The sequence below is a fragment of the Procambarus clarkii genome, chromosome 38 (assembly GCF_040958095.1).
Source record: "Procambarus clarkii isolate CNS0578487 chromosome 38, FALCON_Pclarkii_2.0, whole genome shotgun sequence".
Classification (NCBI taxonomy): Eukaryota; Metazoa; Arthropoda; class Malacostraca; order Decapoda; family Cambaridae; genus Procambarus; species Procambarus clarkii.
The window spans coordinates 13843832-13863600 of record NC_091187.1 but is presented as its reverse complement, the minus strand read 5'-3'; the positions used below and the strand labels follow the sequence as shown (position 1 = coordinate 13863600).

Here is a 19769-nt window from a genome sequence, read left to right as displayed (position 1 = left end):
CACAATATTGATCCAACTACTCTACCTGCAAATATGATTTGTGTGGAAGTCATCAACTGGGGTTTCTGGATTGACCGCAAGATGCAGCAAGGTTTGTCCAGAGCGCGTTCTTGCTTCAACTCGAACAAGGCTGTAATGACATGTAACATTACATTATCAAAATGCTTTAAATATTCTTAATAACCACTCCAGAAAGAAAAATATTTCAAAACATTCATAATGTTATGATATAGATTTGTCCAACATACCCATAAACAGTGTGATGTACTTGAGATTCTTTCTCCACGACCTGATTTAAGTGCTGAGGAGACTGTCTCACGGAATCTCCATCTACACTACGAATTGCAAACCCCGCAATTCCAATGCCTCCATTAAGTCCCCCAATACCGTTATTTCCTCCAACACCGCCATTTGCAACACCACCGTGTTGAGATGTTGAACGACCCTTTGCCACACACATTGCAATCATGATCAGGTAAAGAGCTGTGATCATGTTACTTTCCATTTCATCCTGCACACAAACAGAAGAATTAGTTACATAAATATTGAGAAAAGGCTTCGAGGAGCCCAGATCATTTTAGTGGTTACTTTTCAATTTTTTTTACACTATTATTGTCATTAAATAGCCTAATTTATTAGGTACATTTGAGCTTCATTTTAAAGAAATGTCAATTATAAAAGAAAATTTTTAATTAAGTTGCCTCGACTACCAAAAAGATTTTGGCAATAATGGTGATTTGCCAACATGAACCTAAAACAATCAAATTAATTAAATACAAATCATAGGAAAGTATATACAAAGTACACCATATAATAAAACAGATATTAGTGAGTATTTGATGCTAAATTTTTGGCAGGAATATTCAAATCTCAAAACCCAATTTGTTTTTTTTTTCAGTGGGACGTCCATTTGACTCTCTGGAGCTATCGGACTGATATATGCTATATTAGTCTGGGGCTTCAGTCAGTGGCATTCTGCCTACCGGGGACCACTAGCCTCAGAGAGTTAGGCTCCCTCAGAGAGGCGAGGGAGCAATGGCCTAAGGAAACCCCCCTTTGTCTTTCATGGTATGCCATGTCTGATATCAACCAGGGTTAGGCACCTAGAAAGGTAGACATCTCAAAACAAACCCCACTTGGTAGGAAATTGCAAAAAACCCAAGACCGAACAGAGAAACAGAACTCGCCAAAAGAAAACAAAGGAAAGAAGTTAACAAGCAATAGTCATCCACCACAACTACATAGCTTGTCCTCACAGCTCTCCCCACCTCTGGAAGGGGGCAGCCCCAGACCCTCGTGCTGGCTGCCCACACCTCAGTTCGGAGGCTAAGCATCAAAAACAAAACAAAACCGCGGACTGGAGAGAGAAAGGGTGTCAGGAAGCCTCCGCGGCTCACCCAGAAAATGGCATTTCATTACATTCAATGCTGGTTTCCTTAGGGAGCCCCTTTGGCTCCCTGGAGCTACATAACCAAAGATAAGTAAAAAAGGGACTTACCCGGGAGGTGGCCACAGCGCATGCCTCAACCCAAAGATGAGACAACTGGCTGCAACCTGTGACCCAAGGAAACACATGAACGACTGGGGCCAGGAATATTCACCAAATAATGGGCGGCCAGGACCCTGTTCAACCTCCAAAACCCCCGTGCCTGAATGTCAGCCCGAGACATGTTCCCAAACACAGTGGTCAGAGCAGCATACTTATGAACATCATGGGCACAAGGGTAGACCGCAGGCTGGCTAGATTTAATAACCCTGCAGACGACCTGAGAGACCCGAGTCCTGGAACAAGGAACAAGGGAAATCGGATCAACCAAAAGTGTGTCCATGACCACAGAAGCCAAGGTGCACAAGTAATAGCGCAGAGCCACAACCGGACGCAACACCTGATGACTTTGTTCGATGACCATGATCACCCTGTCAGCCCCCTGAAGCTAACTACCAAGATAAGGAAAAACGGACTTACCTGGGAGGCGGCAGCACCACAGGGCTCAAGTCGAAGAAGAGACCGACGGCCGCGACATACGCCCCAAAGCTACACAAGGACGGAGAGGGCCTGGAACATTCACTAGATATCTGGCAGCAAGGACCCTGTTCGACCTCCAAAACCCCCATGTCCGAATGCAAGCCAAGACATGTTTCCAAAAACCGCGGCGAGTACAGCGTACTTCCGTATGTCATGAGCACGAGGTAGACCACAAGCTGGCTGGACTTTATGACACTGTGGACTACCTGAGACACACGAGCCTGGGAACAGGAAACTAGGGAAACTGGATCCACCCCAAAGAGTGTCCATCATCACTGAACCAGTGGCCCGCAGGTACTCTTGGAGCGGCCCTGCGGGCCGCTCCAAGCAACAGCCTGGTGGACCAAACTCTCACAAGTCGAGCCTGGCCTCGGGCCGGGCTTGGGGAGTAGAAGAACTCCCAGAACCCCATCAACCAGGTATCAACCAGGTAGTGGTGTAAAGCCATCGCCGGACACAACACGTGATGCACCTCCGGCCTAATCAACCAAGCATCAGCAACCAACGGATCCCTCTGGAAGCCCACCGTATTCTTCACCAGAAAAGAAGAAGGCTGCAAACGAACAAAATGACCACCGGGACCAAACGTACAGGATCCCCATCGGAGGAGGAGAGCATGAAGCTCCCCAACACGACCCCCAGAGTCCAAGGTCGACATAAACAAGGCCTTCCAAAAGCCCTCCTGAAATGAAGGGCCCAAAACAAAGCAAGGAGAAGAAAGAATAGCAAGTCTAAACACAGTCTAAAGACCAAGAAGGCTCAGGCAGCGCATGAGCAGGCCGAAGGTGAAAAAATGCAAGTGAAAGCTTGCAGAACGAAATGGAAGCAACATCCACCCCAAAAGCAAGCTGGAGAGGCTCTGCCAACGCCTTGCAATAAGAAACGACAGTAGGAGGCATGAGATGCTGATCCAGAAAATGCCAAGAGAGAAAGGACAAACAACCTGGTCCAAAATCAACGAAAACTGACTAAGAGAAAGAAAATGACAGGAAGACCGACAAGAAACTACATACTGTCACTGAGAAGAACATAGGTGGGAAACCATCAAAGAAGCCACCTAATCACCATACAAATGGTGATACACACGCGCCAGAAAGGCCACACACGTAGTGCAGAGCAGTAAGGCAAAGAAGCGAGATACCTCACTGATCAGACTTGCTGAAAGAGGCGGAGCCACAGAAAAATGTCCGGGTTTGGACATAGAGCAAGCAGCACCTGACACCAAGGCCGAGCCAGCCACAATGGACTGTGGAACCACTTACCCCCAATATGAATCCAGCCGAGCCAGAACACGGAGCAACTGCTGGACCAGGGGGAAAGAGGAACAGGAACCCCACCTCGACCAGTCCTGCCAAAAAGAATCCACCACGAGGCCTCACAGTTGGGTAACAGCCCCACATACAATGGGAGATGCCGAGACCACGCCATTGCGAAGAGGTCCACCTCTGGGCACCCGTATGTCTGACAAACCAGGAGGAAGAAGGCGCTGGCGATCGTCCATTCCGTGGAAAGAGGAATGAAGCATGACGGGCCACCTGCCAGGACTTTGGACACATCCTGAAAGTGAGCAGCACGGAGAGCTAAACAGAGTTGTAGCTGATGTGTGGAAAAAGGCTAACATAGTTCCAATCTACAAAAGTGGAAGCAGGGAAGACCCCCTTAATTATAGACCTGTATCATTGACAAGTGTAATAGTCAAAATATTGGAAAAAATAATTAAAACTAAATGGGTAGAACACCTGGAGAGAAATGATATAATATCAGACAGACAGTATGGTTTTCGATCTAAAAGATCCTGTGTATTGAATTTACTCAGTTTCTATGATCGAGCAACAGAGATAGTACAGGAAAGAGATGGTTGGGTTGACTGCATCTATCTGGACCTAAAAAAGGCTTTCGACAAAGTTCCACATAAGAGGTTGTTCTGGAAACTGGAAAATATTGGAGGGGTGACAGGTAAGCTTCTAACATGGATGAAAAATTTTCTGACTGATAGAAAAATGAGGGCAGTGATCAGAGGCAATGTATCGGACTGGAGAAATGTCACAAGTGGAGTACCACAGGGTTCAGTTCTTGCACCAGTGATGTTTAATGTCTACATAAATGATCTACCAGTTGGTATACAGAATTATATGAACATGTTTGCTGATGATGCTAAGATAATAGGAAGGATAAGAAACTTAGATGATTGTCATGCCCTTCAAGATGACCTGGACAAAATAATTATATGGAGCACCACTTGGCAAATGGAATTTAATGTTAATAAATGCCATGTTATGGAATGTGAAATAGGAGAACATAGACCCCACACAACCTATATATTATGTGAGAAATCTTTAAAGAATTCTGATAAAGAAAGAGATCTAGGGGTGGTTCTAGATAGAAAACTATCACCTGAGGACCACATAAAGAATATTGTGCGAGGAGCCTATGCCACGCTTTCTAACTTCAGAATTGCTTTTAAAGACATGGATGGCGATATACTAAAGAAATTGTTCACGACTTTTGTTAGGCCAAAGCTAGAATATGCAGTGGTTGTGTGGTGCCCATATCTTAAGCACACCAACAAACTGGAAAAGGTGCAAAGACATGCTACTAAGTGGCTCCCAGAACTGAAGGGCAAGAGCTACGAGGAGAAGTTAGAGGCATTAAATATGCCAAAACTAGAAGACAGAAGAAAAAGAGGTGATATGATCACTACATACAATATAGTAATAGGAATTGATCAAATCGATAGGGAAGATATCCTGAGACCTGGAACTTTAAGAACAAGAGGTCATAGATTTAAACTAGCTAAACACAGATGCCAAAGAAATATAAGAAAATTCACCTTCGCAAACAGAGTGGTAGACGGTTGGAACAAGTTAGGTGAGAAGGTGGTGGAGGCCAAGACCGTCAGTAGTTTCAAAGCGTTATATGACAAAGAGTGCTGGGAAGACAAGACACCACGAGCATAGCTCTCATCCTGTAACTACACTTAGGTAATCACTTATGTAATTACTAAGAACTTGGCAGAAGAACTACCTGAAGCGATCAGCCCAAAGCCACAGACCGAAGAGACACCCCCCTCCCTCACTTAAGACAATGAACCATGGGTGAGCAGTCCAAATTGAGCCAGATCACCAAGCCCCGAGGAAGCCGTAGCCAGATCCGGTGCAGCACCTGCCACACAGTCGTAACGTTCCACACCATGCTGTAAGCTCGAAGGAAGGACGGTGCCCAACACCCCTGTCCGGCTGAACGAGCGCTGGTCATAAATCCCCAACTGAGATACAAGGCATCCACGAACACGTCAAGCGAGGAGAAGAGAAAGGGGCCAAGGCACCAAACCTCAAAAACTCCGAAGAGGAAGCCAGAGACACAGCAACCAATGCAAGGACACCGGGAAATGAACCCAGCGAATGTGAGAGCGTCAAAAGATGCCGTTTCGAAGATACCAGAACAGCCTCCGAAGCCAAACCCTGCCCAGTGGATAAACCAGCAGGGCAAAGTGCAGGTTCCCGCACAGCTGAATGACCCAGATACCCCTCAACAGTTGAAGGTGGGACCGCAACCGAAGCAAAACCGCACAAGGGAAAGAAACAGACGCAGCCCGAGAACCCCACACTAGGCCAAGCCAAGCCCAAACCCGAGACGGAACCAAGTGGGATTTCCACCGAGTTACCAGGAATCCAAATCCGGCAAGCTGGAAAAGAACCAGAACCCCAGCTAGCAGACAAGCAGACCGGCAGGGAACCCACACCAACCAGTTGTCGAGGCAGACTGCCAGCCAGGAAGACACCAAAACCTTGAAGACGCACCCAAACAGTGTAAGAGGAACTGAACTCAAACAAAACTGGATCCAATACAGAGGCATAAACCGGGTGTCACAGGCAGTACGCGCCAAGGGCCTCCCAGACCTCAGCAAGGAGACGCCCAGAGAAAGAAAACCTCCAAAAGACGAATCCGAGGAACCCAAGGATACCTTGAAACGAACCAGGGTGTGAAGACCTACCTACCACATTTGCCAGCAGATAAGACGCACAATGTTAATTAAAAATAAATTTTTTCCTTCAGATAAAAATAAGCCCCATGGCTAAAACAGCCATAATATGGACAGGATACTGAGCGCCAGAGGCTAGGGAACCAGACGAGCATACAAGGCAAGGTCGTTAGCAACAAAATCGGTGCCCATAATAAAACAATGAAAACAAGCCAATGACCACAGTCCGTAAATACAAGACTGAGATAATAATACACAGAAGTACCACAGTCTCGTACACAAGACAAGACAGCCCCAGGAACACTAGACTGGGAGACATGACCACCACCTACAATTCCTCAGGGAAACGGACAGGGTATAAAAAATGAATGAAGCAATACGACTGGTACACCCCCATAATGGGACATAGGTGGAAACCGAGTGCCCAAAGGAGCCTCAGACATGAAAAAGAACATGTCCAGAGGCATAGTAGGAAGGAAAGGGAATGCAGGAGGCAGTGATGAGGTTACCCCTCATCACCGAGAAGTGGGAAGCGGGGTAACACTATTGAGTGGAAGTACTAGTCACATGAAGGGTTGCTTGTCTGGTTTTCTTTCTAGAGGAGTTATTTTGGTATTTTCGGATGAAGAGTGCACAGGTTAACCAGACAGTGGTCTGTTTTGATTTGCCTACCTTTCTGGGTCCTTCCCGGTCAATGGCAATTATGGCAAACTTTAAATGTAAAGTGCTCATAGGCCATTGCTCCCTGCGCCTCTGAGGGGGCCAGGTTCTGGCTCGTAGACCCTGGTAGGCAAAAGGACTCCTGTGACTGATGACCTCAAACTAATATAGCACATATCAGTTTGGATAGCTTCAGGGAGCCGACGGGGCTCCCCCACAGAAAAGGTGTGTGTATTACTTACCTTAACTGTCTCTACGTCATCTTTAGGACCTGGATTCTGTATCTTTTCTTGATTTCTCTTTAGTTCTAGAACAGTAGCACCCAACACCTCGTGTACGGCATCAAACTCCAACTGCACGCCAACATGCAACATTTGCGAAAAAACCTGAAGAGAAGTGGATAATAATGTGTTTGCAATTAAATGCAATTATTAATACTGAAACTCATGTTCTAATCCAATAAAAACATTTATATCCTTTATACTGCATTAACTAAATGCCAATTTGACATATATATTTTTTCTAGCAATCTCTTCACCAAATACACCCCACAATTGACAGTAAAAGTAAACTGTCAATTGGCATACTGTCGTAGGTGGGCAGAGCAAAGAGGATGTTGATGGGGTATTAAAAGCGTCGACACGGGGTGGAATACAAAACAATGGGTCCAAGTTGGATGAGTTTGGATTTGATGGGGGAGGGGGTGCTGGTTCTTGTGTGTGTGTGGAGGAGTGTGGTTAATTTGTGGAACCAATTGCCGTGTGGCGTGGTGGGGGTAGGGTCCCTTGATTGTTTCAAGCATGGGTTGGACATGTATTCACTTAGTTGTATGGACATGTATTCACTAGTTGTATTCACTTAGTTGTGCTTGCGAGGGTTGGGCTCTGACTCTTTCGGCCCGCCTCTCAACTGTCAATCAATTAACTTTTTTTTTTTTTCTGTGATCAAGGATTGTATATTTATTTTCTTGTGCATCTGGGGGTTATCAGCTATTAATATGTGCACAGCCCAAGGGTTAAAGCTCTATTTTTGTTGGCCCTAGCAACCAGTTGTCGGGTTTGGGAGCTCCACATTCTCCTCCGGAAGTGGTACATGTAAACAGGAGGATGGGCTGGATATAGACAAAAATAGAAGTCACAACTTCGTATCATCTTTACAGATGACACAAAAATCAGCATGAAAATTGCTTCTGTAGAAGACACTTAAAACTAAAACCTAATACAGTATTAATAAAGTTTTCAATTGGGCAGGAAGTAACATGTTTAACAGTGATAAATTCCAAGTCCTTAGGTATGGTAAAAATGAAGAACGTAAGAAAATTACAAGGTACAAATCACAACCAAATCTGCCCATAGTAGGAAAGCAACATGTTAAGGATCTAGAAATAACGATAAGTGACGACCTAATGTTTAGGGAGCATAACCAAGCAAATACATCATTAGCTAGAAAAAGATACGATGGATTATGAGAACCTACAAATCCAGGGATCCCATGCATTGCTTATAAAAATTCAAATCACTTGTGCTGTCCCATCTTAAATACTGCTCCATACTCACTTCTCCCTTTAGAGCAGGAGATATTGCTGAAATAGAAGGAATACAGAGAAGATATCTGGCACACACAGACACAATGTAATAATAATATCCTAGTTTTGCATGTTTAGCGAGAAATTGTAACTGCACACGCATTGAATATGTTATATATTCTATATATCTGTAATGTATTTGCTATTGTGTTTTCAAATGCAAATGATGCCTCAGGCTGTCAATAATGTTATTTGCATCAAAGAACATGTAGAACATAGCAATTACACACAGAAATCACAATAGCGTGATGCATCAATGAACAAATCCACATGGACCGTGACGAGGATTCAAACCTCGTCATAGCAATCCTCACAGGATCATCAACAACAGGACTCTAATGACATGGGGAGAGAGAGAGCTTCCGATGGTGCTGCCGCTTGGTTATGGCTAGCCCGAAGCGAGGGTGGTGGGTAAGTTCCACCTAACTGCTGAGCAAGACATTGGCAGTCACTTGCTACTTCATTTCTTTATTTGTCTGTGGATCTGGCAATTGTCTTTTACTTCTCTTATTTTCTAGATGTTTCCTTGGTGAGGAGGATCGTACCAATCCCCCCTGCTTCCCTGTGAGATGGCCAGGTTCTGGCTCTGTCTCCAGTAGGCTATTAAGGAGTCCTAAGGTTGAGGTGTCTCGCATGTAATTACCTAAGTGTAGTTTCAGGATGAGAGCTACGCTCATGGTGTCCCGTTTTCCCAGCACTCTGTCATAAAACGCCTTGAAATTACTGACGGTTTTGGCCTCTACCACCTTCTCACCTAACTTGTACTGTCTACCACTCTGTTTACAAAAGTGAATTCTCTTATATTTCTCCGGCAGCTTTGTTTCATTAGTTTAAATCTATGACCTCTTGTTCTTGAAGTTCCAGGTCTCAGGAATTCTTCCCTATCAATTTTATTGATTCCTGTTACTATTTTGTATGTAGTGATCATATCACCTCTTTTTCTTCTATCTTCTAGTTTTTGCATATTTAATGCCTCTAACCTCTCCTCATAGCTCTTGTCCTTCAGTTCTGGGAGCCACTTAGTGGCATGTCTTTGCATCTTTTCCAGTTTGTTGATGTGCTTCTTAAGATATGGGCACCATACAATCGCTGCATATTCCAGCTTTGTTCTAACAAAAGTCATGAACAATTCATTTAGTATTTCTCCATCCATGTATTTAAAAGCAATTCTGAAGTTAGAAAGTGTAGCATAGGGCGCCGGACAGCTGGGTGGACAGCACTTCGGATTCGTAGTTCTGAGGTTCCGGGTTCGATTCCCGGTGGAGACGGAGACAAATGGGCAAAATGTTTCTTTCACCCTGATGCCCCAGTCACCTATCAGTAAATAGGTACCTGGGAGTTAGACAGCTGCTATGGGCTTATGTTTCCTAGGGGTGTGTAACAAAAAGAAGGCCTGGTCGAGGACCGGGCCGCGGGGACACTAAGCCCCAAAATCATCTCAAGATAACCTCAAGATAGGCTCCTCGCGCAATGTTCTTTATGTGGTCCTCAGGTGATAGTTTTCTATCTAGAACCATCCCAAGATCCCTTTCTTTGTCAAAATTCTTTAAAAATTTCTCACATAATTTATAGGTTGTGTGGGGTCTATGTTCTCCAATTCCACATTCCATAACATGGCATTTATTCACATTAAATTCCATTTGCCAAGTGGTCCAGGTCTTCTTGAATGGCATGACAATCATCTAGGTTTCTTATCTGCCCTATTGTCTTAGCATCATCAGCAAACATGTTCGTATAATTCTGTATTCCATCTGGAATATCATTTTTGTAAACAATGAACATTACCGGTGCAAGAACTGAACCCTGTGGTACTCCACTTGTGACATTCCTTCAATCGGATACATTGCCTCTGATTACGGCCCTCATTTTTCTATCAGTAAGGAAATTTTTCATCCATGTTAGAAGCTTACCTGTCACCCCTTCAAAATGTTCCAGTTTTCAGCACAACCTCTTATGTGGAACTCTGTCAAAAGCCTTTCTTTAGGTCCAGATAGATGCAGTCAATCCAACCATCTCTTCCTGTAAAATCTCTGTGGATCGATCATAGAAACTGAGTAAATTCGTTAAACAGGATCTTCCAGATTGAAAATCATACTGTCTGTCTGATATTATATAATTTTTCTCCAGGTGTTCTACCCATTTAGTTTTAATATTTTTTCCAATATTTTGACTATTACACTTGTCAATGATACAGGTCTATAATTGAAGGGGTCTTCTCTGCTGCCACTTTTGTAGATTGGAACTATGTTAGCCTTTTTCCACACATCAGCTACAACTCCTGTACACAGGGATGCCTGAAAAATCAGTTAAAGTGGAATGCTGAGCTCAGGTGCACATTCTATCAGAACCCATGGTGAAACTCCATCTTGACCAAATGCTTTGTTCTTACTTAGCTCCTTGAGCATTTTTTCCACTTCGTCTCTAGACACCTCTATGTGCTCTATGTTGTTCTCTGGAATTCTTATTGTGTCTGGTTCCCTGAAGATTTCATTTTGTACAATCACACTTTGGAACTTTTCGTTTAATGTTTCACATATTTCATTTTCATTTTTATTATCATACTTGACTTTAATAGCACACAGCTTACTATAACCATTTGTCAAACAACACTAAAATTGTCTTACTATTCATACATTACTTTTTGAGCACCAAGCAATCAATTTGTGGAAGTAAGATACCTAGGAATAAATGACTTGATCCTGTCAATGGGTGCAACAGTCAAAAAAAAAAAAAAAAAAAAAAAAGTTGAATGTAATTAAACACCATTTTCTGGGAGAGTCCCAGTGGCTCCCTGGAGCTGCTTACCGGGCTGATATGTATATATTAGACCATGGCACCAGTCAATTCGATTGGAGCTCTATGCCTACCGGGGACCACAAGCCAGAACCTGGCCCCTTCAAAGAAGAACGAGGAGCAATGGCCTATAGAAACTCCCATGTTGTTGGAAGCATTCTATGTCTGCCATGTACCGGGTTAGGCACCCAGAAAGGTAGGCATCCCAAAACAAACTACAGCTGGTTAAAAATTGTGACCAAAAGCTGAACTAGCAAGCACAACTCCCCAAACCAAAAACAAGCAAACAAGCATGATGTCACTTTGCCGCCGTGCCGCTGTCTGCACAGCTCCTCCCTCCCTGGGAGGGGGAAGGGGGAGTCCCAGACCCCCCATGCTGGCTAACCAACCCCAGTTCAGAGGCTGGATATCAAAAACGAGAAAAAAATGCCGACCATAGGGAGGGAGGGTTGCCGGGAAGCCTCTAAAACTCACCCAAAAAAATGACATTTCATTACATTCAACGCTGGTTTTCTGTGGAGAGCCCCCCTCCGGCTCCCCGGAACTACCTAACCAAAGACAATAAAAAGAGGGACTTACCCCGGAGGCGGTCGCCACTCGCTCCTCAACTTGAAGTCGAGACAACTGGCTGCAACCTGTGACCCCAAGGATATACATGCCCAAACAGGGCTAGGAACATTAACAAGGTACCATGCAGCCAGGACCCTGTTCAACTGACAAAGAACGAATGTCAGCCCAGGACATGTTACCAAAAACAGCAGCCAAAGCCGCGAACTTATAAACATTGTGGGCACAAGGATAGACCGCAGGCTGGCTGAACCGAATAACCCTGAGGACGACCTGCAAGATGCAAACCCTGAAACAGTGAAAAAGGGAAACTGGGTCCACCCAAAGCACGTCCCCAGCCACCGAGGCCGTGGCTTGTAAGTAACAGCAAAGAGCCGCAACCGGACACAAGGTATGATTCACCCCCTGCCAAACCAACCAAGCATCAACAACCCACGAACCCCTCCGGAAAACAGCAGTTTCATTCTTCGCCAGAAAAGGAGATGGCTACAAATGAACAAACCGACCACCAGGACCGAAAGAGCAGAAACCCCTGCGCTGAAGGGGAGCATGAAGCTCCCCAACCCAACCCCCAGAGGCCAATGTCAACAAGAAAAAGAGCCTTAGAAAAACAATCTTGAACCGAAGGGGCCACCACAAACCGAGGAGAAGAGAGAAGAGAGAGCATCCAGTCCAACGAGCAGGACGGCTCAGGTGGCACATGAGTAGCCTGGAGGTGAAACAACGCAAAAGATAGTTCGCAGAATGGAGCAGACGTGAAATCCACCCCGAATGCAAGCTGAAGCGGCTCCGCCAGCATCACATGATACAAGACGACAGTATTCAGCATAAGATGACGGTCCTGAAACATCCAAGAGAGAAAAGACAAAACAACCTGATCAGAAATCAAAGACAACCTACAAAGAGACAAAAAGTGACGAAAGGACCGCCAGGAAACTTCATACTGCACCGAAACAAAACCCGCAGGTGGGACACCATCAACGAAGCAACCTGATCACCATACAAGTGGTGATAAACCCGTGTCAGAAAGACCAGACGTGAAGATCGGAGAACATCGAACCAGCCACGTACAGGACCAAACCAATCTGCTGAAAAAGGCGGAGCCACGGAAAGAACCCTGGGTTCAGACACCGAGCAAGCAGCGCCTGAAACCAAGGCTGGGCCGGCCACCAGTCACCGAGCAGCAAAAGAACCCTGTGGAGGTAGTCCCCCAAAAGTCTATGGAAGGTAACCCCAAACTGCAAGGGCAGTACTTAAAGGACACCTAGGGAAGGTGACCCTAGGCGTGCAGCCCCAGTACTTCTGGAATTACACCTGGCTCGCACACCACCACACCGCAGCACAACACCACAAGGCACAGCACTGCTCAAAGACTGGAGCCAGAGTCGAACGACCACCACTCAACACATCAGCCTCAGAACTGGCGTGGGGGGACTGGGGCATGGCAGCAAAAGTGACGTCGTGCTTGTTTGCTTTTTTCGGTTTGGGGAGTTCTGCTTGCTAGTTCGGCTTTCAGTCACAATTTTTAATCAGCTGTGGTTTGTTTTGGGATGCCTACCTAACTGGGTGCCTAACCCAATAGATGGCAAACATAGAATGCTTCTAATCACATGGGGGTTTCTATAGGCCATTGCTCCTTGTGCCTCTCTGAGCGGGCCAGGTTCTGGCTTGTGGTTTCCGGTGTGGCTCATGGGGGCTCTCAGAAAATGAGGGATTACTCTGCGATTCTCTCTCAGAGAGTACAAGATGGACCGGTTTTGTACAAAAGTACAAAACAGAAGTTTGCTGAAACAAGGTTACCTGTAGACATGAGAAATATATAAAGAATGCTTCCCATCTTTTCTCCATACAATCACGCTCCACGTTTCAATATAACTCAATGAAAAATAACCATTTCATGTGACGAATATATTACCAATATTACTCAACACAATACAGCCTAATTAATAATGTAACCCACACATGTAAAATGAAAGTGACAAAATGAGACAACTTGATATTGGTCCACGACAGACTGAAACTTTGTCACTTTCATTTAATTTCATATGTGTGGGTTGAGTTATTTGTTTCAACCATGGATTTGAATTTGGATTTGAATATCGCATAGAATTTGCGATATTCTATGCACAGCCTAATTATAACTGTTGTTATAATTAGCTTTGCAGTAACCATACAACCTGTCTTCTCGATTCGTACATCGCATTTTGATGTCAAAATCCAGTGGACAAAACTATAAATCACAAATATTCATGTTTTCTTTGCATGATGTAACTCAGATAGGTTGGTCAGATTAGGTTTGAATGTCAAAATTCACAATTTTCTGTCTGTTGTGGTAACTCGAGAGGACAGGCTGAACCATCACCTACATATACATATAGTAGTCACCTGCGCAAATCTCAGAAGATCCTTCATAACGCATACTTTATTAAGTTGTTTTAATCTTAGAGCGTGCATCCACAGCTGTAAGCATCTGTCAAAACGGGCATTGTCAGCAAACACAGCTCCTCTAAATATTACAGGATGGGGAACCTGCAAAACAAAACCATTAAATTAGCATCAATATAGAATATACCCATAAATTTCGGTCATTTCAGCAATAACATCATCATTCTTGACTTCAATAGCACACAGCTTACTATAACCATTTGTCAAACAACACTAAAATTGTCTTGTTATTCATACATTACTTTTTGCACACCAAGCAACCAATTTCTGGAAATAAGATACCTAAGAATAAATGAATTTATCCTGTCAATGGGTGCAAAAGTGTCAACAAATTAAAAAAAAAAAAAAATGGCGTTGAATGCAGTGGCCCTTTCTTTACCAGCTGAGTCCCGGAGGTGCCCCAGAGCTTACCAGGCTGATATGTATGTATTAGACTGTGGCATCATTCAATTCAATTGGAGTTCTATGCTTACTGGGGACCACGAGTCAGAACCTGGCCTCCTCAGAGAGGCATGAGGAGCAATGACCTAAAGAAACCCCCATGTGGTTGGAAGCATTCCATGTCTGCCTTCAACTGGGTTAGGGACCCAGAAAGGTAGATGTCCCAAAACAAACCCCACCCGGTTAAAAATTGTGAACAAAAGCTGAACTATCAAGCAGAACTCCCAATCCGAAAACAAGCAATCAAGCATGAAGTCACAACCGCCGCCGTGCCGCTGTCTGTACAGCTTCTCCCTTCATGGGAAGGTAAAGGGGTAGCCCCAGACCCCTGTGCCAATCATTCAACCCCAGTTCTGAGGTTGAATATAAAAAATGTGAATACCGCCAACCAGAGGGAGGGAGAATATTCCCAGGTGCAACCAATTCATGATGACTTGACAGAGTGCAGGAGAAGAGCTCTGCCCTGCGAACCCCGAACCCCCCGAAGGAGGAGGAGCCACCCAATGCCACCACAGGCCGAAGGAAACAACCCGAAACGCTCACAAATCATGGGACCAGGTGTGAGAAAACAGTGCGAGCCTCCCCCCCCCCCCAATCACCGCGTCAATTGGGAGACCTACAAAAGGGCCGACACCCCTTATGAGAAGCCAACTGACATGCAGAGTGATGACTGGCCTGCCACGACCAAAAGAACCCTGAACCCTGGCATGACCCTTCTGGAAAAAAAAACCCACAGTAGAGAATCAACAAGTCAGACATAAGGCGACAGCTAGACAAAGCCGCCTGCAGATACTGCACAACAGCAGAATCTGCAAACAGCAAAAAAAAAAAAAAAAAAGGGGGGGGGGGGAGGGACAAAAACCCAAGAGTCGGGGCCCACACGGATTCCAAGGAGAGAGCGAGCACAGATTGATGGCTGACTGCTAAGGGAAACCCAGGCAAGGTACTGCTAACCGGTTGGCCCAAACTACCGAGAGAACAACTAAAGCTGAACCCCCTGCGACGTATACAACTACGAGGACCTAGCAGGGGACCACCAGAATAACAGGATGGACAATGACTAAGGGGCAGACCCCCACCAGGCAACAAACAAAAAGAAAAAGAAACCCCCCACAAAAGTATAACGTCTCCAGGAGGAACAGAACCGGCTGCTGTGATAACAGGTGACAAGCTGCACAGTATCTTGCGCCCCTACCAGTGACCATACTACCTCCTACCCAAGGTCAAACAGCAGATATGAAAACCTCAGCTGATCCCAAGGGCAGGAAATCATTGAGCTGCAAAAGATCCCTACGGAGGTAGTCCCTGAATAACTTGTGGAAGATAAACCCAAGTCGCAAGGGCAGTACTTCCAGGGCACCTAGGGAAGCGGGCCCTAGGCACATGCAGCCCCATTACTCTGTGAGTTACTCCTTGCTCTCACACCACCACACAGCAGAACAACACTGCAAAGGCACAGCACTGCAAAAAGACAGGAGCCAGAGTCGAACGACCGCCACCCAACACATCAGCCTCGAAATTGGGGTTGGATGGCTGGCATAGGGGTCTGGGGCTCCCTCTTCCCCCCTCCCAGGGAGGAGAGAGCTGCGCAGATAGCGGCACGGCGGCTGCTGTGACATCATGCTCGTTTGCTTGTTTTCGGATAGGGAGTTCTGCTTGATAGTTCGCCTTTCGGTAGCAATTTTTAACCAGGTGAGGTTTGTTTTGGGATGCCTGCCTTTTTGGGGTCCCTAACCCGGTTGATGGCAGACATGGAATACTTCCAACCACATGGGGGTTTATATAGACCATTGCCCCTCGTGCCTCTCTGAGGGGGCCAGGTTCTGGCTCGTGGTCACCGGTAGGCATAGAACTCCAATCGAATTGACTGATTCCATGGTCTAATACATACATATCAGCCCAATAAACTCCAAGGAGCCTCCGGGGCTCTCCACAGAAAAGATTGCTTATCGAGGGAGTCACAAGATGCCTTTCGGAAGGGAAGACAGTGAATATGTAAAAATGTGGAATCTTAAAACTAATAGCATACCAAAAGTAATAGGAAGAACATTAGGTCTCAACATTTAAAGATGGAGTCAATGGTTGACAATGTTCATTCATAACATTACACAAAGTGCACTGAATGCAAACCTCATAAGCCAGAGGGAGGTTGTTATCGAGTTGATGGACTGCAATGATGCTGGTTCTCTGTAACGTTGCCGAGTGTGGAATATGTAGCGAATACATGCCGGTCGGCCGAGCGGACAGCACGCTGGACTTGTGATCCTGTGGTCCTGGGTTCGATCCCAGGCACTGGCGAGAAACATTGGGCAGAGTTTCTTTCACCCTATGCCCCTATTACCTAGCAGTAAAATAGGTACCTGGATGTTAGTCAGCTGTCACGGGCTGCTTCCTGGGGGTGGAGGCCTGGTCGAGGACCGGGCCGCGGGGACACTAAAAAGCCCCGAAATCATTTCAAGATAACCTCAAGATCTCAAGATAACATGAACCTCATTGTATATGCCTTAAACCTTTATTTTCTATACTATTCTCCTATATGATTCAAACTGATGCCCCACATCCCATGCAAGTGGGAAACTAAACAGGGTTCAGCATTTTACTCCAGATTCCCAGTTTCTCCTGTCGGTTGGCGCTCCAAGGAGCTTCAGCTAGTGCATCTCAGGTGTGTATTGCCAATGATGGTGACATTCAGCTTCAAATATAACAGCACTAAAGGCAAAGTAATTATTGAAACGACAACAAGTATTAAATTCGTATACCAAATTACCTCAGGATTATGAGGCCCAAGAATACGCTCTCTAATGGCCAAACTTTCCATGTGGAGGGTTCCAGAAATAAGCCGAATGCTTTCCAGTTCTTCAATTGACTTACATTCAACACGACTTTCGTAGGCCGCCACCAATTCAGCCTTAGGTTTATCTGTGAAAAAGGAATACATGTTACTAAAATCAACAACAGTTTCTACATTATTTCCCATTTCTTATTCACTACAGTGGAGTCCCACTTATTTTCACTGTACTGTATTCTGATGTGCATTGCACAAATGCATATTATAACAGAACTTCAATGTACAGTATAGAACCTTAGTGTACAATCACCTATTTAGTCCAGCCAATATTGTAATGATTTGTTGTAAATTTTTACGAATAAAGATTCTGATAATGACAACGTCCACATGCTATGCCACTATTAGAACTACGTAATTAACGTACTGTGTTTTTATGCCGACTTTCCAAATTATAAATGTACAACCATTTATGAATAATGCCTTTGATATGATGTAATTTGACTGGGTAAGACCATTAATTATTTTTGGTTCAAGTGGGATCAAAGTAAAGCATCGAGTATAATGAAACCTCCCTTTCTGTGTCACTCCTCAGTAGCTCTCCAGAGCTTCCGTCACCCAGAGCTCCAACATGGTAAACTTCTCACACTCAAGCTCAAGCTAACCTCATCGATATAAGTTAAAAAGGAAGAATAGGATAGGAAAGGGAAGAACTACTGCAGACACATCCCACAAAGGATCATTTCATTTTCAGTGCCACCTTGGAGGCCCCCAAAACTTCCTTACACAGCCTTATATGACAAAATAAAATACATAAGGACAAAGGGTGAATAAGGCACGAGAGATGAAATATCATCAAAGAATAAATTAAGAATAACGACTTGCCTTTGTGAGATTAAGCCTCGGCTATCAACCTGGGCTGATTGGGTGTAGCCTAACACTGAGAAAACTTGCGCGAATACCCCCCACTGTTGCAAAGATGTGGAATGACAGACATACCTCACTGCCTGCCAACATATGATATGAATACCAGACGACCCGGAGCTGGATGAAAGCTGGAGACACAACATTAAAAAAGGCGAGAGCACCAACAACCACCTAGGTCAGGGTGAAGCAGGGCAGGGGGGAAGGGGGGGGCAGGTGAAGAAAACGAAGCTAATAAGAAGGCACTAAAAATGCAAAAATTAAGGATATGAAGCCAAATAATATTAGGCAACAGAAAGACAACCAACGAGAAAAGGCCAAGAAAAAGGGGGACCTGCAATTTTCCAGAACACATCAGTCGAATGCTAAGATGTATGAACATGAGAGGTCCACGGTTGTTCAATATCCTCCGAGCAAATACAGTATAAGAAATGTTGCCAGAACAAAAATTTAAATCTTCAAGAAAAAAACTGGATAGTTTCCTGCCGGACCAACTGGGCTGTAGTTGGATATGTGGGCCTGCGGGCCATTCCAAGCAGCAGCCCATTGGATCAAGCTTAAAGTCAAGCCTGGCCCTGGGCTGAGCTTGGGGAGTAGAAGAGCTCACAGAACGTCAACCAGGTACAATCCAGATATAATGCCACAGTAGAACTGAAGCTACAACAAATGCCACAGGTGTGACACAAACTGTTTGGCACCTGCTGTGCATCCAAATGGCAGAACAAGAATGGTAAAATTACACTCACTGTAAAGCCAGCACAGAACTCTGTATGAGCTGGCTTATCTGAACTATATTGGAAGGACCCCTCACTGGATAAGCCAGACATTCGGATAATCATGGGACCAGCCCCTCTAATATTTTCCACGTGTAAATTATTACGTATCTCTGAGCACAGGCGGGAGATACATAATAATTTACACATGGAAAATAGTAGAGGGGGCTGGTCCCAAACGCACACACAGAAATAACACCATATGAGACCAGAAGGCATGGCAGAATGTGTAGAATACCCCCATTGAAGAGCAGCAGTGCAACAGGTACTCTGAGAGAGAACTACCAACATCAGAGGCCCGAGACTGTTCAACACACTTCCACTACACATAAGGGGTATAACTGGCCGACTCCTCACAGTGTTCAAGAGAGAACTATCAACTTCATAGGCCCGAGATTGTTCAACATGCTTCCACTATATATAAAGGGCACAACTGGCTGACTCCTCAGTGTTCAAGAGTGAACTTGATAAGCACCTCCAAAGGATACCTGATCAACCAGGCTGTGACTCATACATCAGGCTGCGAGCAGCTGCATCCAACAGCCTGGTTGACCAGTCCAGCAACGAGGAGGCCTGGTCGAGGACCGAACTGCGGGGACGCTAAGCCCCGAAACCATCTCAAGATAAGGTAGGCAGAATTTTTACCGAGGAAGTCCAAGAGTAAACATATTTGAAATTTTTTGTACCACAAACATCATAATTTGAATTTCCACATGTGCAATAATTAAAAAATATACAATACTGTAATTTAAAACAAACTTCAGCTTACCTTGTTGTAGTCTATTTTC

The 19769-nt window shown here is 44.9% G+C and overlaps 1 protein-coding gene across 1 annotated transcript in view; it reads right to left on the bottom strand.

Annotated features, from left to right (window-relative positions):
* LOC123771901 (protein fem-1 homolog B) overlaps positions 1-19769 on the bottom strand; it is a 60810-nt gene that overhangs the window by 16031 nt on the left and 25010 nt on the right. The window contains exons 4-8 of the mRNA XM_045764681.2: positions 17267-17418; positions 13999-14142; positions 6911-7054; positions 249-511; positions 26-130 (exon numbers count right to left, since the gene is read on the bottom strand). Of these exons, the coding sequence (XP_045620637.1) occupies positions 26-130; positions 249-511; positions 6911-7054; positions 13999-14142; positions 17267-17418 (808 nt within the window). The remainder of the gene's footprint in view (positions 1-25; positions 131-248; positions 512-6910; positions 7055-13998; positions 14143-17266; positions 17419-19769) is intronic.